The 23327-nt window shown below is 39.7% G+C and overlaps 1 protein-coding gene across 2 annotated transcripts in view; it reads left to right on the top strand.

Annotated features, from left to right (window-relative positions):
• Positions 1–23327, top strand: part of NCAPD3 (non-SMC condensin II complex subunit D3) — a 67432-nt gene that overhangs the window by 4848 nt on the left and 39257 nt on the right. For both annotated transcript variants that reach the window (XM_017872168.1, XM_017872167.1), the window contains 11 exons: positions 2238–2400; positions 8423–8607; positions 9399–9563; positions 9667–9728; positions 9922–10009; positions 12031–12164; positions 13771–13843; positions 14555–14680; positions 14820–15072; positions 15485–15541; positions 15777–15866. In XM_017872168.1, coding sequence (XP_017727657.1) covers positions 2238–2400; positions 8423–8607; positions 9399–9563; positions 9667–9728; positions 9922–10009; positions 12031–12164; positions 13771–13843; positions 14555–14680; positions 14820–15072; positions 15485–15541; positions 15777–15866 — 1396 coding nt within the window. The remainder of the gene's footprint in view (positions 1–2237; positions 2401–8422; positions 8608–9398; positions 9564–9666; positions 9729–9921; positions 10010–12030; positions 12165–13770; positions 13844–14554; positions 14681–14819; positions 15073–15484; positions 15542–15776; positions 15867–23327) is intronic.

Genomic DNA, 23327 nt, shown 5'->3' with positions numbered 1-23327 from the left:
ACCAAGGTGCTGAAACCCCATCTCTACTAAAAATACAAAAATTAGCCGGTCGTGGTGGCATGCGTCTGGAATCCCAGCTACTTGGGAGGCTGAGGCAGAGAATGGCTTGAACCCAGGAGGCAGAGGTTGCAGTGAGCCAAGATCGCGCCACTTCACTCCAGCCTGGACGCCAGAGCGAGACTCTGTCTCAAAAAAAAAAAGAAAATCTGATATTACTAAACTGAGGAATGACTAGTTGAATTAACAGGTTTGTCCAAAAAGTTCCTGTAAATATTGAGTTATATCCAATACATAGAAATATAAATTATTATTTAGGTTGTTAGTTTTCAAAAAAACCAAAGGGTTGGGAAACAGAACAAAAGCTAATTGGATATTAACATCTCTGAAATATTTAAATGAACAAAAAAAATTTCACTTCCAAGTTTCACATCACGAAATTAAATCATCTAATTAAACATTCCTTCAGCATGACGCGAAGCACTGCCTAAGTGCCTGAGCTGACAGGAGGGATTAAGAAACAATCTCCCTAGGTTGCGGTCCCCCCGAGGGACCTCAGGGAGGAAGAGTGGACATTTGAACACTAGCCAGATTAGGTCCAGCAGCCACATGCAGCTGCAGGGGGTGGAGAGTGCAGTGCCACTGGGCATTTGGGCGCCTGGAAATATTCTACGAACCACACTGTGAAAAATGCTCCAAGAGAGGTGCAGATTTGTTGCATAGGGTGTGAAAAAGGGAGCATGGTAGAATTGGGAAGGTTCCAGAAAGAAAGTGGCCAGCAGTGAAGCTTCACAGATGACTAGCAGAAGCTTGGGTTGTAAGGCAGTCCCAGTGAAGGAGCCACCCAATGGGAACACGCAGGAATTGTCAAGAGGCACACAGAAAAAGTGTGTGGTGGGGTGGGACAGTAGGGTAGAGTGAGGGTAGGTCATACAGAAAAAGTGTGTGGTGGGGTGGGACAGTAAGGTAGAGTGAGGATAGGTCATGGGCAGCTTTACGTGAGGTTCAGCAGTGGAGTTTGAACATATTTGGTAGAGTGTGTATGAGGTTTTGTTCTGAGCTTCCTGCATGGATTAACTCATTTAATCCTCACAAGCAGCCCTGTGTGAAAGAGAGCTCTGGTGAGCCAGAGGGTTTAGGGTCGTGGATCAGCCTGGTGAGTGAAGTGGAGGTGCAGGTGGCGTTAGGAATGAGGACGTGAAGGCAGGAGATGATTTCTTTTTTCCTTTTTTTTTGAAACCAGCGTCTTGCTGTGTCACCCAGGCTGGAATGCAGTGGCACAGTTACAGCTTACTGCAGCCTCAACTTACTGGGCTCAAACAAGCCTCCCCCCTCACCCTTCTGAGTAGCTGGGACTATAGGTGTGCGCCACCGTGCCCAGCTACTTTTTTATTTTTTGTGGAGACAAGGTCTTTCTTTGTTGCCCTGGCTGGTCTCAAACTCCTGGGCTCAAGCAATCCTCCTGCCCTGGCCTCTCAAAGTGCTGGGATTACAGGCATGAGCCATTGTGCCCCGTGGAGATGATTTCTCCCACAGGTTTTTTAGTTAAGGAAAAAAGAGTGTTCTGCTCACTTGAATTTTGTGGGCCTTTTTTTGTTACGGTACTCAAGGATAAACCATATTTAGTTTCTGCTATGTTTAAGTTATTAAAATAATCCATTTCTTCTTCATGTGTTTAGTAGGAGAAGACATGGAATGATGATAAAATTAGTAAAATTGTAGTTTCTTTCCTAGGGTGTATCTCCTTTACCTGGGCTATTTTCGAGATCTCTTTCATTTCCTGTTCCCATTGCCTGCAATCTGCGGAACATTTAAATTTAGATAAAGGGCTCTGATTTCCTCAGTTAGTGATTATTGGTTAACGGATTTGAGTTCCTTTTAATATAAATAGAGGGATTAACTTTTCTGAATAATCACTAATATATGGTTGTCCCAAAAGTTTTAGTATAGTTTTAAACTGTAATTTCTGAAGTATATATGCTACAAACTTAACCAAAAATTCTTTTGAAAGTTTAATTATTTAAATATGTTATATACATATTTATCTTTGTAATTTTGGATAATGTATTTTTAATTTTGATACTTTGTTTCAGTCCCTTTGAAGATGGTAAACATTTAGCAATAGGAACCAGGCTAGTCTATTCCTCTTTTTGTAAGGCACCAAGAACTTAAAAAAATCAAATAATTGATGTTTCCATTTCTCTGATGACTGGCTTTTGTGATTTGCCATCTCCCCACAGAGTGTCTGGACCTTCTTCATTGAGAACAATGTTTCCCACAGTACACTGGTGGCATTGTTCTATCATTTTGTTCAAATAGTTCATAAGACGAATGTCAGTGTACAGTATCGAGAATACGGCCTTCACGCCGCTGGGCTTTACTTTTTGCTGCTAGAAGTACCAGGTATGTAGACCTGATATGATAGGATAAATCTTCTGTCACTTTTTTCTTTCTACAGTTTTCAATTCTTATACTTTGTTTCTTGTTTCTTCACTTATAAATGGGGCAGTGCTAACCCATGGCAGAGAGTTGTTCTGAGGAGCAAGTCTGTAAAGTACATGGCATGTTGTAGGTCTTTGAAAACCTTCCTTTTTTTTTTTATATCCAAAATTATGCTATCTATAAACGAATAAAAATAATCTGAGGAGGACCGCGAGAGCTCCACGCCCACCCCCGCCATCGCCCGCCGCCATCGCCCTCCGCCATCGCCGTCTACAGTTCTGATATTGCCCTTTCTCCTCATGATTCCTTGTCTAGACTGAGAAATACTGCTGTGAGGAGTCATTGTTTTTACCTCTCCGATGTTGGTGTTGAAAAATAGGTTAAAACCATTCTAATCAAGAAAGCAGGAAAGCAGCTAGTAATACCTGAAGGAGAGCACTGACCAGGAGTCTGTTTTCGAGCACTGTTTTACTTTATTGTCAGAGCACTGAGGAGGCCTTTCCTCCTAAGACGGTGAAATCCATTCTCTTCCCTACTCCAAACCCAGGGTGAGAGAGAGTGGAACGTAGAGATTGAGCTGGATAACCCAAAGTTCATATGGAAGAGAAAATGACAAGGTCAGTCACCTTGCTGCTTCTCTTTGTTTACATTAGCATTTGTAATTCATGCTCAGGGTTTATTCCATATGATCTGGGAATGGACAAAAAGGTATTATATTTAAAGCCTTGAACGTTGGTTTGTGTTGTTGTTAATGCTCCCATAATGACTTTGGAAATGAGTAAGTTCCTACAGGATTTTGTTGCTAAGCAGTGTCTCAGTTGTAACCAGGCCCTTTCTCAAAAAAGTAGTGGTTTTAGAAACCCAGTTTCACTCTTATCTTGCCAGAAGCAGTTTCTTCTGATTAAGGTTGAGATTTATGCCAGAGCAAAGAGGTGGCTGTTACTGATTGCGTGGGCCACTTGCAGCTTTCCAGCAAGCCGTATTCTTGCAGTTCTGTTTTTAAATGTTTTGGGTTTATGATTGAGATGCTGTCAATACTTAATATTCGATCACAGTATATTCTTCTTTTTCAAGATCATTTTGGTTGTTCTGCCTCCCTTGCATTGCATGTGAATTTCTGCAACAACAAAAAAGCCAGCTGCGGTTTTGACAAGGATTGCATTGAAACTATAGATGAGTTTGTGAAGTATTACCAATTTAACAACGTTAGGTCTTCTAATCCCTGGCTGTAGAATGTCTTTCCATTTATTGTAGATCTTCTTTAATTTGTTTCAATAATGCTCTATAATTTTCGGGGTGCAACTCTTGCATCTCCTCTTTAAAATTTATTCTTAAGTATTATTTTCAATGCTAGTGTAAATGAAATTGTTCTCTTAATTGTATTTTGGATTGTGTATTAGTAGCATATAGAACCAAAACTGATTTTGATTCTCTTGTATCCTAGAACCTTGCGAAACTCATCTGTTGGTTCCAACAGGGTTTTCTTTGTGTAAGATCATGTCATCCGTAACTAGACACAGGTTTACTTCTTTCTTTCTAGTCTGGGTTCTTTCTCTTTGTTTTTCTTACTTATTTGCCCTGGCTAGAACCTCCAGTACAATGTTGAATAGAAGGGGAGCGTGGGGATCCTTATCTATTCCTGATCTTAAGGGGAAAGCATCTAGTCTTGCCTTTAGATATGATGTTATCTGTGGGTTTCTCAGGATGGCCTTTGTTAAGTTATTATTCCTGTTTTACTGAGTGTTTCATTGTGAAAGGCTGTTGGATTTTGTCATTTGCTTTTCTGCACTTGTGAAGTGATCATGTGGTTTTTGTTTCTTATTCTAATATAGTATATTACATTGATTGATTTTCACATATTAAACCAATTTTGTATGACCTTGGTCATGGTGTTTATATGTCAGAGTGTTTGCTAATATTTTGTTGAAGGTTTTTCTGTCTGTATTCATAAGGGATATTCTTTTTTTGATATATTTTTGTCTGGTTTGGGAATCGGTATCTTGGTAATACCATTCTCATAGAATAAGTTACATAGTATTCTCTTCTCTTCTGTATTTTGGAAGATTTTGAGTTTTCTTTTTTCCTCAGATGTTTGGTAGAACCCACTAGTGAAGTCATCTGGGCCTGGAGTTTTTTGAAAGAGGTTTATGATTGTCAAATTTCTGGTGATCTCCTCTTATGCCTGATGTTGGTGATTTGTATTTTTTTCTTGATCAATCTAGATCGAGATTTATTCATTTTACTGTTCACTTTGGAGAACCCCCTTTTGATGTCATTAATTGAATTCTGTTGTTTGTCCCTTTCTTGTCTCATTGATTTCTGGTCTTATGGCTGTGATTTCCTTTCTTCTTACTTTGGGTTTAATTTGCTCTTATTCTGACTTTTTAAGGTAGACGCTTAGATATTTGTTCTCATGTACATTTCTTTGTTTCTCATACAAGCATTTAATACTATAAATGTCCCTCCAAGTACAGCTTCATCTGCATCCTACAAATTTTGATGATATGTTTTTACTGCTGTGCAGGCCAAAGTGATTTTGTAATTTTTCTTGTCATTTCTTACATCTCTGAGTTGTTTAGTAAATTGAGTTTATTTTCCAAATATTTGAACTTTACTGAAATCTTATTGTAATTGATTTTTAATTGGTGGGATCAGAGAACATTATATGATTATGATACTTTTAAATTATTTATTTGTGCCTTTTTTTTTAATGGACCTAGAGTCTAATTTGGTGAATCTTCTATTTGCACTTTTAGCAGAATGCATACCTTGCCTTTGTTGGATCTAGTATTCTGTAAATGTCAGTTAGGTCAAGTTGGTTGCAAGTGTTATTCAAGGGTTATATATGCTTCCTGATGTTCTGCTTATTTGTTCTATCTGTTATTGAGAGAGGAATGTTGGAATCTCTAAGAATAATTATCGGTTTGTCTATTTCTCCTCTCAATTCTTTTAACTTAAGATATTGGGAAAATCTGACAGATATGGATGTATTTATGATTGTCATGTCTTCCTGGTAGATTGGTCCTTTTAGTATTATGTTATATCCTTGTTTGTCTGGTTATATTCCTTGTCTTGAAGTCTACTTTGTCTAATATTAAGATAGCCACTATAGTTATTTTAAGATTCCTCCTTGGTTGGTACATCATTTCTCATGCTTTTATTTGTAACCTATCCATATGTTTATATTTAAAGGTTTTCTTGTAGACTGCCTATTATGTGGTCATGGTTTTTCTTTTTCTTTCTTTCTTTTTTTTTTTTTTTTTTTTTTAAGAGAGACGGAGCTGTACACGGTGGCTCACACCTGTAATCCCAGCACTTTGGGAGGCCGAGGCGGGCAGATCACTTGAGGTCAGGCATTTAAGACCAGCCTGGCCAACATGGTGAAATCCCAGCTCATTTGGTCATAATTCTTTCTGACAATGTTTGCTTTTATATCAGAATGTTTAAATTGTTTAGCTGATTACATTTAGAGTAATTATCAATATAGTTGGGTTTCTGCCATTTTTCTATTTATTTTCTATTTTTTTAATCTGTTTTTTGCTCAGTTTTTTCCTCTTCCTGCCTTGTTTTGGATTTTAGTATCCCTTGTCTCTTTTTGGTGTATTAGCTATACTGTTTTGCATGTGTGCGTATGTTTTATGTGCTTGCTTTGTGTATGCAGTAGGCACTTCTCACAGTTTATCTTCAGATAATATTCTCCCAATTTATATATGATGTAAGAACAACCTTAAAACAGTGTATTTTCCTAGGTTGGGCGAGGTGGCTCATGCTTGTAATCCCAGGACTTTGGGAGGCTGCTGTGGGCAGATTGCTTGAAGTCAGGAGTTCTAGACCAACCTGGCCAACGTGGTGAAACCCATCTCTACAAAAAAAGAGAAAAACAAAATACAAAAATTAGCCCAGTGTGGTAACGCGTATTACTTAGGAGGCTGAGGCAGGAGAACCACTTGAACCTGGGAGGTAGAGGTTGCAGTGAGCTGAGATCCACACCACTGCACTCCACCCTGGGCACCAGAGCGAGACTCCATCTCACACACACAAACACACACACACACAACAACAACCAAAACAAAGCATATTTTCCTTTCTCCTCTCCTGTTCTTTGTGTGTTATTTTTTCTACATGTTATAAAGCCTACATTTCATTAATACTTCTTTAACTGTCTTTTATGGAATTTTTTTAGAAACAAGATAAACAGCTTTTATATTTGAAAGATTAATCTCATGTAATTTTCCTTCAGCCTGAAGAACTTTTTATTTTTAAACATTTCTTTTAGTGCAGGTCTGCAAGTCATAAACCCTATCAGGTTTTGATTGTATTTATTTCACCTTCAAGAATCTTTTTGCTGAGTATAAAATTCTGAGTTAACTTTGTTTTGCCTTTTGATTGGATTATCTATGCTTTGTTGTGATTTCCTCTGTGTTTATTGCGATTGGGTTCATTGAGTTTCTTGGATCTGTGGACTTCATCGTTTCAACAAACTTGGAAATTTTTCAGTGACTCTTTCTTCAAATGTCTTCCTTCCCCTTTTTGGGACTTCGGTGACTCCTGTGCTAGACTCTGCATGGTGCTCTCCCATGGGCCACTGAGTCTTCATTAGCTTTTTGGTGTCTATGCTCCTGCTGTATCTTCAAGTTCACTCATCTTTGTTTCAGTAACAACCAAGCCACGATTAAGCCCATCTAGTGAATGTTTCTTTTTCACATCAAGAAACTTCTATTTGCTTCTTTACATTTTTTTTTTTTTTTCATTTCTCTCCTCATGATAATGTTTTAATTCTTGAGCTGCTTTAAGGTTGTTGTCAGCTGGTTTCATTATCTCTGTCCTTTCCTGGGCTGTTTTTATTGATTGATTTTTCCTGTGGGGCACATTTTCCTGCTTCTTAGCATTCCCCGTAATTTTTTTACCAGATGCTGGACATTTGCTGTTTTTTTACCCCCTGTATTTTTTGTAAAGACAGGGTTTTGCTGTGTTGCCCAGACTGGTCTCAAACTCCTGGGCTCAAGTGATCCGCCTGCCTCAGCCTCCCTACATGTTGGGATGACAGGCGTGAGCCACTGCCCTCAGCCAGGATGTTGGGCATTTGGAATGTTGTTGAGTGTCTGGATTTTGTTGTTTTCCTTTAAATACTATTGAAGTATGTTTTGATAGGCAGCTGTTGGTGGATCAACTTGATCCTTTTGAGGCTTGTTTCAAAGCTTTATTAGGGCAGTTATAAAGGAGCCTTTACACTACATCTGGTTTAGCTCTACTGTCAAGGTGTGTTTGTTCTGAGGTCTCTACTGAATGCTCTCGGTGCTTCACAAGGTCACTCCATTCTGGCTGGCCACAGCTCAAATGTATCTGAGCCTTGTGTGAGTTGTGAAAATAATTCATCTTCTTGCTCCTTGGAAATACTTCTTTGCTCTCTGTCTTAGAATTTTCCCCTGTGCATGCATAGCTTATGTTCAGCCCTGGGCAGATTCTTAGAACTCTTTTTCTGTGTAGGTTCTTCTGTTCTATAAATTCCATCTACCCTGTGTTTCTGACTCTGCTTTTCCAACATAGTAAGACCATTATAATTTGTGTGGATTTACCATTTATCTGCTGTTGTCCAGAAATTGCCTCTGGATACACTACTGGGGCAACTTTAGGGTTTACCTCTTTGTTTCCCTTTTTTCAGAGATTGCCCTTCTTATGCTGCCTCATGCCCAGTGTCTTAAAATGGTTTTTTTATAAATTGTTGCCCAGTTTTCTAGTTGTTAACAAGTGTAAAGCCAATTACTCTGTCCTGACCAGATGCAGAAATCTTGTTACTTACCTCTGATGCAGCACTGTTGCTCCCCTACTAAGGCTGACGTTAGAAATGGTACTCTTGCTACAGGTTCATTATTATTCACAGTCATGAAAAGCCTGTGTTTTGCTTTGTAACTTTTCGTCTGTTGTTGTAGACATGTCAAGACAATTAAATCTAACCTGCTTACTCTTTATTCCTTGTGAATAGGCAGTGTAGCCAATCAAGTATTCCACCCAGTGATGTTTGACAAATGCATTCAGACTCTAAAGAAGAGCTGGCCTCAGGAATCTAACTTGAATCGGAAAAGAAAGAAAGAACAGCCTAGGAGCTCTCAGGCTAATCCTGGCAGGCATAGAAAAAGGGGAAAGCCACCCAGGAAAGAAGATATTGAGGTAAGAAGTAAGTCGAGTAATAAAACATATATACTAACACACGATTTGGCTTATTGAAGGATTGACTTTTTACTAAATATGGTTTCTGCATCATGATAATAGGCAAACGGTCCTAAACCATCATAAGCTATCCAATACTGCTTTGTCTCTTGGGCTTCATATAATTTTTCTTTCTTTCTTTTTTTTTTTTTCTTTTCTTTTGAGACAGAGTCTTGCTGTGTCACCCAGGTGGAGTGCAGTGGTGCAGTCTCAGCTCACTGCAACCTCCGCTTCACGGGTTCAAGTGATTCTCCTGCTGCAGCCTCCCAAGTAGTTAGGGCTACAGGTGTGTGCCACCACACCCAGCCAAGTTTTGCATTTTTTTTTTTTTTTTTTTTGAGAGATGGGGTTTCACCATGTTGGCCAGGCCGGTCTCGAACTCCTGGCCTCGAGTGATCTCACCTTGGCCTTGCGCTGGGGTTACAGGCATGAGCCACAACACCCAGCCTAATTCCGTATTCTTATGCGACACTGTAGGATGACAGAAGTTCATAGACAGCAAAAATTCTGAAAAATAGGATTCCTCATTGACACAAAACTAGAAACTACTGTAGCAGTCATCTAGTCCAGTGATTTACTGTTGTGGCCAAGGAGACCTAGAGCAGTCATGCCACCTGGTCAAAGTCATATCACCTCAACGTCAGCTCCTGCCTGGAGTTTATCTGGACTTGGTTTGGGTAGATTGAAAACCATGGGACAAAGTGTTTGGCATTTATTACAGTCACCTGTACATTTATTTCTTCATCATCTAGATGGATGAAATTATAGAAGAACCAGAAGATGAGAACATTTGTTTTTCTGCCCAGGACCTTTCTCAAATTCGAAGTGCCATCTTTCACCTTTTAAAGAATTTTTTAAGGCTTCTGCCAAAGTTTTCCTTGAAAGAAAAGCCACAATGTGTACAGAATTGTATAGAGGTAAGTGAAAATTCCAGGAACCTTAGGGCAACTTCAAAGGATATAGACTATGGCTAATAATGAGCAGAAAAAATCAGGCCTTTTCTTCATATCTGTTTTCTAGGTCTTTGTTTCATTAACTAATTTTGAGCCAGTTCTTCATGAATATCATGTTATACAAGCCAGGTGAGCCATTAAATCTTCCAGTGCTACAATTTAAGTAGAGTATACTAATTTTTGCTCCAGCAGAAATGGAAATGCCATTTTATCCTAATTGGCACACAGGTAGAATTTATTCATTTAAACATGGCTTGTAGGACTAAGAAATATTCCAAGTAAAATCATTTCCATTAACTAAGATTTTGTCTTTTTTCTTTAGAGACCTTAACCAAGCAAAATACATACCAGAACTGGCTTATTATGGATTGTATTTGCTGTGCTCTCCCATTCATGGAGAAGGAGATAAGGTAAAGGAGATGAGAACCTAATTTGGTTACTAGTTGAATCGAAGGCACACCAATCATATGATGGAAATATATGAAAAGCATTTGATATAATGCCATTTCAATTTACTAGCTCTTTTTCATGACATTTGCATAATAAAAAGTGTCACTATTTCTATTTGCTCTCTGTTCTTTATTGCCAAGTTTATGTCAGAATACTTGGTGGCTGCAGCAAATTATTGTTAGGCTCCAGTTAGAAAAAATGGTTCTGCTGTGAATAAAATAGGAGGAACAGATAAGCTGCTGAACAGTTACTTCTTTAGGAATATTTCCCAAATCATTTTAAAAAGTGGAATAGTCAGAATTTTCCGGTTTCCCTTGGCAATTCATGTGTGCTTCAGTATTTCTATTAGTAGTTGTATTATTTTTGTTGATATTCTACAGAAATTTTGTAGGTTGTCATCCCTGGTTAGCATTGATAACTGGGTTTTGCCTCAAGTTACCTCAGTATTATCACTACTGTAAACTTTGGAGTTAGAGTTAGTTGTGCATTATGGTGTTACTAAACTTAAACGTCTTAAAGTAAACAATAAGATTTTGCAAAAAGTGTGGTGGACCAAGGTCAGGTGGCTTTTGGTATCTGTGACCCAGTTAACTTGCAGAGATGGTAACGTGGTTCAGAAGATGTTTTGGGGGAGACTTGGGGCTCTGCACGTCTGTGTTTGAATTCTGACTCCACCGCTTACTAGCTGGGAGTCCTGGAATGAGTCATTCAACCTTGCTAAAGTGTCAGATTTCACTTGTGGACAAAAAGGACCAAAGTCTTACCTTCCTTATAGATTTGTCACAGAATTAAATGAAGTTGAGCATGTCACATGCCGAGCACAATGCCTGTTGTTTAGAAACATTCGGTATTTTATAAGTTTTATATCTTTATCACTTCTGTGTGCTTGAAATATGAATGTGATAACATTTGTGGTAATGTTTTTAATTCCCATGCCCTTTTAAATATTTTAAACAATAAAATAGATGGGAAAATTCATCCCTTTAGGTCTACCGTGTCTCCAAAGATGGTTTTTTTTTTTTTGGGGGGGACGCAGTCTTGCTCTGTCGCCAGGCTGGAGTGCAGTGGCACGGCCTTGGCTCACTGCAGCCTCTGCCTCCCAGGTGCACACCACCACGCCCAGCTAATTTTTGTATTTTTAGAGACGGGGTTTCACCATGTTAGCCAGAATGGTCTTGATCTCTTGACCTCGTGATCCACCCACCTCGGTTTCCCAAAGTGCTGGAATTACAGGCATGAGCCACCATGCCTGGCCGGTATTTGTTTTTTAATTGTGAAAGTATTGACTTGATGTCAGGCAGTCTTGGTTTTAGCCTTATCTTTAATTATTTGATCTTGGACAGCTCACGTTTGGAGCTTTTTTTAATTATCTGTGAAGTGGAAATTATACATGTCCTGCTTACCTCATGGAATTGTTGTAAGATTTAAAATTAAATGTATATTTCATATATATATAGAGTAAAATCTAGCTATGTAGGTGAAAGTGCTTAATGCAATACCTACCACTTGGTTTTCAGTAAATGTTTTATTTACTGGATGAATAAATTAATGAGTGACTGTGTTAGATGATATGTTGGAAAGTGCTTTGTAAACTGAAGGCAAAAAGCAGCTGTAAAGTATCATTCTTTCCCCTTTTAAATAGAGGAACATTAGTAGCATTCTTTGCCATTTGTAAATGACCGTTAATTTCCTATTTGTCCTAAATTCTGGGTTATGATATGCAGTGGGTGGGGAGGGAGATTAGGTATTGTTTTTATCAGACGTATTATCTGTCAGCCATTCTTTCACATTGTTTACCTTGTGCGTTTACTGTATACCTGCTCATTGTTTAAGAAATATATCCCTGGTGTTCGGCCAGCAATTATGCCAACCTGACCTACCTTCAGATGGCTTGAAATGGTTTACTACAGTCTGCATCACTATGTTTGGGACCCTTGCGTTCTCTATCCGATCTTAAATTGAATTTTCTTTTCTATTCTAGGTTATCAGTTGTGTTTTCCATCAAATGCTCAGTGTAATATTAATGTTAGAAGTTGGTGAAGGATCCCATCGTGTCCCCCTTGCTATTACCTCCCAAGTCATCAATTGTAGAAACCAGGCGGTCCAGTTTATCAGGTGAAGCACACAAATTGTGAATTTTTGCCGTGTCAGTCTCCCTCAGTACTCTGGGCCCTGCACGGAGATTTCTGATACACGTAGAGTTAAAATTTTCGGCCTGATGGTGGTTTTGGGGGTGAAAACCAAGCACTTCGTAGCTAATGTGCTTTCTGTGTCTGGGTCTCTGTTGGTAGGCTCCCAGCTGGGACGCTGTTAAAGAGATAGGAATCTGCAGAGCACCAGCCGGAGCCAGCCTCCAGCTTGTTTGCACTCAATCTGTGGGTCACCTTCAGAGACAGGATAGTGGCCTCTCCTCCTCTCCCTTGTCTGCTTTACTGCAGCCAGTCCGCCTTTTCTGTTGCTCTCTATGTGGTAGCTCTTTGCTTTCGTTCTTTGCCACTTTTTTCTTGTTTCTTTGCACTTTTCTATTCCTTTCCCCCATAGAAATGACTTGAAGGAAAGGGTTGAGTTGCTTCTTACCTCCATAGCAATGATCATTAGACTGCTTTTCCCCTCTTGGATCACTCAGCTTCACTTAAAAACTCGCATGCCTTAGCTTCATTGGCAAGGACATGTTTGCTGTGTCATTGGCTTTTCTTTCCCTCCTTCACTAATTTTTGGCGTGCAGCATGGAGGTGGTGCCGAGACGTGGTACGTATGTGCAAGTGTGTGCATCCTTAGGTGTGCACAGCATGCAGTTTAGTTGGAGACATGGGGTGCAGATGATGTCATCTTGTGACTGAGCAAATGTCTCTCACTAAGGACTTTTTAAAACATTAAGTAACTAAAATGTTCTAAGTGAAAACACTGTCATTTTGTTTTTTCCATGAGAGTTTCTCATACACCAGTCTCAATAGTCTTCATGTAATGTTACAGATAAACATCACTAAAAGTGGATCAAGTCTGGGCATTGTAGAAATTTCTTCTTGAGGCCGGGGGCGGTGGCTCATGCCTGTAATCCTGGCACTTTGGGAGGCCAAGGCAGGCGGATCACCTGAGGTCAGGAGTTGAAGACCAGCCTGGCCAACCTGGTGAAACCCTGTTGATACACAGAAACCGGGTGTGGTGGCGGGCACCTATAATCGCAGCTACCTGGGAGGCTGAGGCAGGAGAAACTCTTGAACCCCGGGAGGGGGAAGTTGCAGTGAGCCAAGATCACACCATTGCGCTCCAGCCTGGGCAGCAAGAGGAAAACTCCATCTCCAAAAAAAAGAAATTTCTTGTTGGGTTAAAGTTTGGAGAAGCAATGTTACTAATAATGCATTTCACTGAGCAACCATGAGGTGGTACTGTGTCTTAGTCAATTTTTGTATTTATCCCAAAAGGATATATTTTACATCTTAATACAAAATTTAGTAAGTAGTCAAAAGAATTGTATGAAGATTGCATTTTTGTTCTTTCCTGATGACTTAGCTACTCTGCAGCAGCTCTCAAAACTGCACGGGAACTACTTAACAGTTTTCTACGGTGACATTTTGTGTGTTCCCTCTTTGTTCTACTGTAACCACTCTTGTAGTGTGAGGGTAGAGTGTTTTAATAACTGGGATTTCTAAATATAGGAGTGGTTTTTGAGGACAGTCAGTGACTGTATTGTGAACAGTAGTTGTGTTTTTCTTTTAAAAAGCTCCCTTGTGGATGAGTTAAAGGAGAGTATATTCCCAGTCCTCCGTATCTTACTGCAGCACATCTGTGCCAAGGTACCGTTTGCCTTAGTAATGTTAATAACATAGAAGTGTATCACGTGTGACGATAAATGTGTGTGTGTGTGTGTGTGTGTGTGTGTGTTTGTTCTTGGGAATGAGTCTGCATTGTTACTTAAAGTGGTTTTATTTAATGTTCACTAGATGGTCCTCTAGACAAAAGTATTCTATTAAAAAAAACACTTTATTTTGGAAAAATGTTGAACATACACACAGAAACAGGGAGAACAGGATGGTAAACCACCACACACCCATCAGCGCCTTCCACAGTTTTGTGTCCCTTAAACCCTACCCCACACCCCCAACATGTGTGTACTGGATTGTGTTTTGAAGCAAATTCCATCATTCACAGTAATTCCTTAATATTATCAAACATCCAGTGTTCAAATTTCCATGATGAGCTCTTACATTTTTATAACCATTTAGACAAATGATTCTTAATTTGAACCTTATGAAACCTGGGGAACTAAAAACTCTCTGAAATTGTATACTAAATTTGTATGTGTGTTTTTCTGGAGAGATGGTTTATAGATTTCCTTTAGATTAGTTTTCAAGGGATCTCAAACCTAAAATTTATTAGTCATTTACCTAGCATTTAAAGATCATTGAGCTAGTTACACTCACTGATTTTCAATTTGTTTTACAAAATATGTTTCAGCCATCCTGCAGGTGAATATTGGTTGGTCAACTTCTGTTTTTGCTCCTCAGGTGGTAGATAAATCAGAGTATCGTACTTTTGCAGCCCAGTCCCTAGTCCAGCTGCTCAGTAAACTTCCTTGTGGGGAATACGCTATGTTCATTGCCTGGCTTTACAAATACTCCCGAAGTTCCAAGGTAGGAGATAGCTCTGCATAAAACCTTGGGTCCTTTTAAACTCTTTTAATAAAAGGGTCTCTTTTCTAGGTCTGAATGAGGAGGGTTCTTTGGTTCTTACTCCTATCTGATGGCAATTCTTATGATCTTGCTTTACCAGATCCCACACCGGGTTTTTACTCTTGATGTTGTCTTAGCTCTGTTAGAACTGCCTGAAAGAGAGGTGGATAACACCCTCTCCTTGGAGCATCAGAAGTTCTTAAAGCATAAGTTCTTGGTGCAGGAAATTATGTTTGATCGTTGCTTAGACAAGGCACCTACTGTCCGCAGCAAGGCACTGTCCAGCTTTGCACACTGTCTGGAGCTGACTGTTACCAGTGCATCGGAGAGTATTCTGGAGCTCCTGATGAACAGTGAGTATGGTGACTGCTGGGACAGGAAACTAGTCTTGTGCTCATTGAGAAATAGACTGCAAGGGAATCGTTCTTTTCTTTGGCAAAAGTAATAGGTATGGTATGATCTGTTGTTACCCTTAAAACCATTTTTAGTATATTTTATTGTCAACTTTTTAAATAGGCGAGCCTGATACATTTGCAAGGCCTTTTAAAAGGCTACCTTTACTGTTGCTTTGCATAGGTGGGCATTGGTCGTGCTAGGATGAATCTCCATTTCAATGCATACCCAAGGAGAACGTTATCAGTTGTCAGCAATTTAGAATCCGTCTGCCTTGTCTTTGAGCCTAATTATCTTGATTTTGGTTCCTCTGTGGATATTTACTCAGTTTGTGATACTGACTTTCTTCCTTATCTTTCTTCTTGTTTTTAGGTCCTACGTTTTCAGGAATAGAGAGTCACTCTGGTACCTTACTGAGAAATTCATCAGGTAATGGTTCAATACGTTTTCAAATATTGAATGATTATCTTTTAAAATTTTGTGGAATATTTAAAATGTTTCTCCTACCTCCTTATTTACCTACTTTAACATTGTACTTTTTTCATCAGAGAAGTTGAAACTCGTTTCAGTAATAATGTTGTAACTTAAATGAGTAACGTGCCCTGCTAATGTTATTAAAAGTACAACACATTTTAGCTTAATGACTGTACTTTTTTTTTTAAAGCTCTTTCCTACCAAAGGCGGACATCTAACCATTCCGAACCCTCAGGGGAGATCAACATAGACTGCAGTGGTGAAACAGTTGGATCTGGAGGTATGTCAGATTTTATCTCTGTCAGGTAATGCTGCTGGATTTCAGACAACCCTAAGTAGAGTCTGAAACCTTGGTTTTTTGTTTTTGTTTTTGTTTTTTTTCTGATTTATTCACCCTAAGAGTTGAAACATCTGGTGGGGCGTGGTGACTCATGCCTGTAATCCCATAATCCCAGCACTTGGGGAGGCTGAGGCCGGCAGATCACTTGAGCCCAGGAGTTCAAGACCAGCCTGGGCAGCACAGCAAGACCCCATCTCTTAAAAAAATATATAAAAATTAGCTGGGCATGGTGGTGTGCACCTGTGGTCCCAGCCACTCAGGAGGCTGAGGTGGGAGGATGACTTGAGCCCAGGAGTTCCAGGCTGCGGTGAGCTGTGATCATACCACTGTACTCCAGCCTGGGTGACAGTCTGTTTAAAAAATAAAAAATAAAAATAACACTGCAGAGTACTCTGCTTTTTTGTACCAAAACTCAGTTACTAAATAGCTGCATGATGTAGGGTATGCCTGTCGTTTTCCAGTTGTAACACCCTCCCATCTTTCCCAGACAACTGTTGGGGGAGTCTGTAGAAACAACATTTAGGAAAGTGATTTAAAGAGAGAGAGAGAGACAGATAAGAGAGAGAAAGAGCATGTACATGGAGGATTAATTACATAATGAGGTTTATTAATTTATTCAATAAACATTGATCTGGTCCTTCCCAAAGCATTCCAGGCATTGGAGATGCACAAGTCTGTGAGACAGAGCTCCATCTCTTAAGAAGCAGGGGAGAGACAGGTGCTTGTGCACAGAAATGTTCTCATATATACACTTGTACACACACACACGTATGTGGAACACTGAGATAGGTGCCGAGATGTACAGAAAGCTCCCTGAGGATGATTACTGCTTTTATTATTCAGCCTAGAAGGTCAGCATGAAATTGGGTTCGGGAGGCTAGATATTAGCATGTATTACTCAAATTCAGAGCAATAACTGCATTTATAATAAACACGTTTTCTAAATGTTGTAGGAAAATATACTCTGGAAAAATGCTGAATGTTTGTGTTGGCTCCAGACTTCCTCTAAACAGATTATGGATTTACTGTGGCACAGATTTTTTCAAGCAATATCAAGTTGAGGTGATTTAACGATGCTTAAAAATTATGAAAGTTCGGGAATGAGGCCGGGCGCGGTGGCTCAAAGCCTGTAATCCCAGCACTTTGGGCCAGAGACGGGTGGATCACGAGGTCAGGAGATCGAGACCATCCTGCGTTACACGGGCTGAAACGCGCCCGTCTCTACTAAAAAATACAAAAAAAAAAAAAAACCAACTAGTGGGCGAGATGGTGGGGCGCTGTAGTCCCAGCTACTCGGGGAGGCTGAGGCAGGAGGAGAATGGCGTAAACCCGGGAGCGGAGCTTGCAGTGAGCCGATGATCGTTGACACTGCACTCCAGCCTGTGGCTGACAGGGAAGCGAGACTCCTGCTCTCAAAAAAAAAAAAAAAAAAAGAACAGTTCGGGGATGCAACGAAGGCCGATGTCTTCCCAGTGTACTCTGTTCATAAGCTGTTGGCATTAATTGTCATAAAAAATTGGCATACGTTACTAGATGCCCATGCACTGCGGCTGCAATGCTCTGCTTTTTTTTAATTAAGGTAGAGTTCATACACCATAAAATTCACCATTTAAAGTGTATAATTTAGTTGTTTTAGTATAGTCACAAGATTGTACAGACTAATTCCAGAACATATCATCAGCTGAAAAATAAACCCCATTCCCATTAGCAGTCACTCCCCATGCCCCCTTCCTTCTACCACTGGCAACCACTAATTTTCTTTCCTTATAAAATTGCCTATTCTGGGCCAAGCACGGTGGCTTACATCGATAATCCCGGCACATTGGGAGGCCGAGACGGAAGGATCACGAGGTCAGGAGATTGAGACCATCCTGGCCAACATGGTGAAAACCCGTTTCTACTAAAATATAAAAAATTAGCTGGGCATGGTGGCACATGCCTGTAGTCCCAGCTGCGCAGGAGGCTGAGGCAGTAGAATCGCTTGAACCCAGGAGGTGGAGGTTGCAGTGAGCCAAAATTGCGCCACTGCACTCCAGCGTGGTGACAGAGCGAGACTCTGTCTAAAACAATTAAAAAATAAAAAATTGCCTATTTGGGACATTCCACATAAATGAAATCATGTACTATGTTGTCTTTTGTGTCTGACTTCTTTCACCTAGCATGTTTTCAAGGTTCATTCATGTTGTAGCATGTATCAGTACTTCATTCCTTTTTGTGCTGAATACAATAGTCGATTATAAGGATACAGCACATTTTGTTTATCCATTCATCAGCTGATGAACATTTGGGTTGTTTCCACTTTTTGGCTATTGTGACTAATGCTGCTATAAATATTCTTGTATGAGTTTTTGTATAGATATGTGGTTTCATGCCCTTGAGTGTTTACCTAGGAGCAGAACTGCTGGATCATATGGTAACTCCATATTCAACGTTTTGAGGAACCACCAAACTTTTTCAAAGTGGCCACACCATTTTACAATCCTGCTAGCAGTGTATGATAATCCTGTTTCTCTGCATTCTTACCAACACTTGCCATGTCCATCTTTTTTATTTTAGCCATCTTTGTGGGTATGAGGTGGTATCTACTTGTGGTTTTGATTTACATTTCCCTAATGGCTAATGATGTTGAGTAAATTTTCTTAGGCTTATTGGCCATATAAATACGTTTTCTTTGGAGAAATGTCTATTCAAGCCCTTTGCCCTTTTTTTGATTGGGTTATCTTTTATTTTTGAGTTGAGTTATTTTTATATATATACTTTATCACGTACATGATTTTTAAATACTTGTCCCATTTTGTGGGTTGTCTTTTCAGATGGTGTTCTATGATAAGGCGTGGAACATTTTAATTTTGATGAAGTCCAATTTATCTCTTTCTTTTTTTACTTGTACTTTTGGTATCATAGCTAAGAAATCATCGTGTAATTCAGAGTCACAAAGATTTACTCCTGTGTGGATTTACTCCTGTGTTTTCTTCTAAAGGTTTTACAGTTTTAGCTCTCACGTTTAGGTCTTTGATCAAATTTCAGTTAATTTTTGCATATGGTGTGATATAGAGGGTCCAACTTCACTCCTTTGCATGTGACTATCCAGTTGACATAGCGCTGTTTCTTTCAGCCTGTTCCTTCACCTTTGAGTGTCTTAGCACTCTTGTAAAAAAAATCACTTGACTGACTTGTATAAACTCATGTGTGCTCTATATTCTATATTAATGGAATTTTATTTCATTAATCTATGTGTCTGTCTTTATGTACCACACTGTGTTGACTGCTGTTATGTTCTAGTGTAGGAGAGGGGAAATAACTTCTTCTTTAGTCCTCTTGAGTTCTTCCTTGGGATGGATCCCTGTAACAAGACAAACAAGTTTATTAACGTGTCTAGTGCGTGTTATGCGGGAGAGATCTCAGTGCAAAGGAACTGAGGGCAGTGGCTTGGAACTCTACTTACATAACACAAGACATCTTATCCAAAAAATGTTGGCAGCACAGCACACTGGAGACTCTCTCTTGTCCCCTTTTGATGGGGTGGCTGACGGGGAGCTACTCTCGCTGCCCAGCATCATGAGGGTGTATTGTCCTGCACCTCACTAGCTGGGAAGTGAGCAGAATTCTGAGCTCAAAGTATGGTTTGAATATGCATTGCTGTCACATTATGGCAAAATTAGAAAACCCTAAGTCAGGGACCGCCTATATGTGGGAGGAAAATAATAGAGTGAGTTTTGTGAATTGCTCTTGGCTGATAAGGGAGTAGAGACCCGGTGAGTAAAGGAGAATTTATATACTGCCCATAGGAAGAAAAGGGGGAGGTTAGACAGAGCTTTTTCTCTGTTTGTTGCTGCTTTTTAATTGTCTGCTTTAATTGTCTTCCCAGAAATAATTTTTATGTCCAAGTCATATTTTGGCATGAACATAGTGTCCTGTGATAGTCAGTTTTAAATCAGGAAGTATGAGTTCTCCTCCTGTCCCTTTGTTTTTTTAAAAAATTAGTTTGGCTCTTCTGGGTCCCTTGTGTTTCCATATGAATTTTAAGATCAATTGTCAATTTCTGCAAGAAAAAAAAAGCCATCTTGGATTTTGACAGGGATTGATCTGTACATCAGTTTGGGGAGTGTTGCCATGTTAGTTTGTTAATTCCTCTAATCCATGACACCAGGTGTCTTTCTATTTCTTTAGGTCTTTAATTTGTGTCAGTGATGTTTTGTAGTTTTCAGTGAACAGTGTTGCTCTTTAAGTTTCGTCCTAAGCGTTTTTATTCTTTTCAATAGTATTGCAAGTTACATTGCTCTCTTTATTTCATTTCTGAATTGTTCACTGCCAGTTTTTACATGTTGTTTTGATAATTGATCTTCTGTCCTGCAACCTTGCTAAACTCATTACAAGCTCTAATGATTGTTTTATGGATTCCTTGGGGGTTTCTTGATATAAGAACAAGTCATCTGTAAATGGAGGTAGTTCTACTTCTTCCTTTCCAATCTGGATATCTTTCATTTCTTTTTCTTGCCCATTTGTTGACAGAAAGAGTCAAGCTCTGTAAAATATTTGAAGACATTTATTCTAAGCCAAATGTGAGTGACCATGGCCCGTGACCCAGCCCTCAGGAGGTCCTGAGAACGTGTGCCCAAGGTGGTTGGGGTGCAACTTAGTTTTAGACATTTTAGGGAGGCATCAGGCATCAATCAAATACATTTAATAGGTAGATTGGTTTGGTCCCAAAAGGCAGGAAAAGGTGGGGAAGGTTCCAGCTTATAGGTAGGTTTTAAATTTTTCTTGTTGAAAATTGGTTGAGTTTATCTAAAGAACTGGGGTCAATAGGAAGGACTATCTGGGTTAAGATAAAGGATGATGGAGACTACAGTTCATTACTGCAGAGGAAGCCTTCAGATAGTAGACTTCAGAGAGAATAGATTGTAAATGTTTCTTACCAGACTTAAAGTCTGTGTTGAAGTTAATGCTGGAGGGCATAATGAGGCTTGTCTCACCCCTACTTCCCGTCATGGCCTGAACCAGTCTTCAGGTTAAATTTTAGAGTGCCCTGACTGAGGAGGAAGACCATTCAGATGGTTGGAGAGCCTTAGAATTGTATTTTTGTTTTACAGCCTGTGGTATGATGTTGAAAAGAAGTCAAAGAGTAGACTTCCTTGTCTTTTTTCTTTACTTAGGGGGAGAGCTTTTGGTCTTCACCGCTGAGTATGATGTGAGTTTTTTAGGATGACTTTCATCAACATGAGGAAGTTTTCTTCTATTTCAAGCTTGCTGAGTTTTTATCATGGAAAGGTGTTGGAATTTGCGAATACGCTCTCTGCATCTATTTTGAGATGATTGTGTGGTTTTCTTTGTTCTGTTACCATGGTGTAATTTACATTGATTGATTTTTTCATAGGTTGACGACATTTCATTCCTGGGATAAATCCCGAGCATGGTTGTATCTTGCTGGATTTGGTTTGCTGGTATTTTGTTGAGAATTTTGGTATCATATTCATAAGGAATATTGGTCTGTTGTATTAAGCCATTCTTGCATTACAATAAAGAAATACGTGGCCAGGCGTGGTGGCTCATGCTTGTAATCCCAGCACTTTGGGAGGCCAAGGTGGGTGGATTACTTGAGATCAGGAGTTCGAGACCAGACTGGCCAACATGGTGAAACCCCATGTCTACTAAAAATACAAAAATTAGCTGGGCATGGTGGCAGGTGCCTGTAATCCCAGCTACTTAGGAGACTGAGGTAGGAGAATCACTTGAACCCGAGAGGTAGAGGTTGCAGTGAGCCAATATTGTGCCACTGCACTCCAGCCTGGACAGCAGAGTGAGACTCTCTCAAAAAAAAAGAAAAAAGAAAAAAAAAGATGTGAGACTGGGTAATGTATCAGAAAAGAGATTTAATTGGCTCATGGTTCTGCCAGGCTGTACAGGAAGTATAGCACTGGCATCTGTTTCTGGGGAGGCCTTAGGAAGCTTAGAATCATGGCAGAAGGCCAAAAGGGAACAGGCGTTTCACATGGTGGGAGCAGGAGAAAGAAGGAGAGTCAGGGGAAAGGTGCCACACACTTTTAAATGACCAGATCTCACAAGAACGCACTCAGTATTGCTGTCATGAAGACAGCACCAAGCTGTGAGGGATCTGCCCCAGTGGTCCAAACACCCCCTACCAGGCCCTGCCTCCAGCAATGGGTGTTAAATTCAACATGAGTTTTGGGCAAATACTCAAACGTTATCAGTTGTTTTCTTGAGAGGTTTTGGTTTTGCTGTCAGGGTAGTACTAGCCTAGGATGAGCTGGGAAGTGTATTCTTTTCTGTTTTTTGAAAGAGTTCATGAAGGATTGTTCATTTTTGCTTTAACGTTTGTTAGAATTCTCCAGTAAAAGTGTCTGATCATTAGGGGTGTGTGTGTATGTGTAAAGTTTTTTTGATTACTAATTTAGTTTCTTTTTTTTTTCTTTTTCTTTCTTTCTTTTTTTTTGAGACGGAGTTTCGCCCTTGTCCAGGCTGGAGTGCAGTGGCACAGTCTTGGCTCACTGCAACCTCAGCCTCCTAGCTCAAGCACATCTCCTGCCTCAGCCTCCCGAGTAGCTGGTATTACAGGCACCCGCCCCCACGCCCAGCAAATTTTTTTGTATTTTTTGTAGAGATGAGGTTTCACCATGTTGGTCAAGCTGGTCTTGAACTCCCGACCTCAGGTGATCCACCCACCTTGGCCTCCCAAAGTTCTGGCATTACAGGCATGAGCCACTGCGCCCTGCCACTAATTTAGTTTCTTTACTTGTTACAGGTATATTCAGATTTTCTATTTCTGTTTGAGTCAGTTTCTATAGTTTGTGCCTTTCTAGAAATTTGTTTATTTTATGTAGGCTACTTAATTTGTTGGCATAAAATTGTTCATAGTATTCCTTTGTAATCCTTTTTATTTATGTAAGGCTAATAATAGTAGTGTCCCTCCTTTCTTGATTTTAGCAATTTCAATTTTCTTTCTTATTTTCTTCGCCAGTCTAGCTAAAGGTGTATTAGTTTTGTGGATCTTATCAAGGAACTACTTTTAGTTTCATTGATTTTTCTCTATTGTTTTCCTTTTTTTTTTTTTAAGCTGCCTTCTTGTATATAAGCAGTTCCCAAAGTGTGTTTTGGGAACCTTCAGGGGTCCTTGAAGTAAAAATGAATGCAGTGTTCATTTGCCTTCCACACTCTGATTTTCTCACGAATGTATATTGGAGTTTTCCAGTGGTCCCATGACTAATCAAATTGCAACAGATTGCAGGTAGAAACAGAGATGAGAATCCTGTTAATTATAAGCCAGATGAGAGATAAGCTAGCTTATATTAAGCCAGACATTTTGAAGTTTGCAATACTCTAAAGCAATGCCATTCTTTTTTTTTAAATGGGGTCTTGCTGTGTTGCCTAGGCTGGACTCGA

Source organism: Rhinopithecus bieti, unplaced genomic scaffold, assembly GCF_001698545.2.
Source record: "Rhinopithecus bieti isolate Rb0 unplaced genomic scaffold, ASM169854v2 scaffold_6481, whole genome shotgun sequence".
NCBI classification, from domain to species: domain Eukaryota; kingdom Metazoa; phylum Chordata; class Mammalia; order Primates; family Cercopithecidae; genus Rhinopithecus; species Rhinopithecus bieti.
Note: the sequence above shows the minus strand (reverse complement) of the source record. Positions and strands in the feature narration are given on the sequence as shown.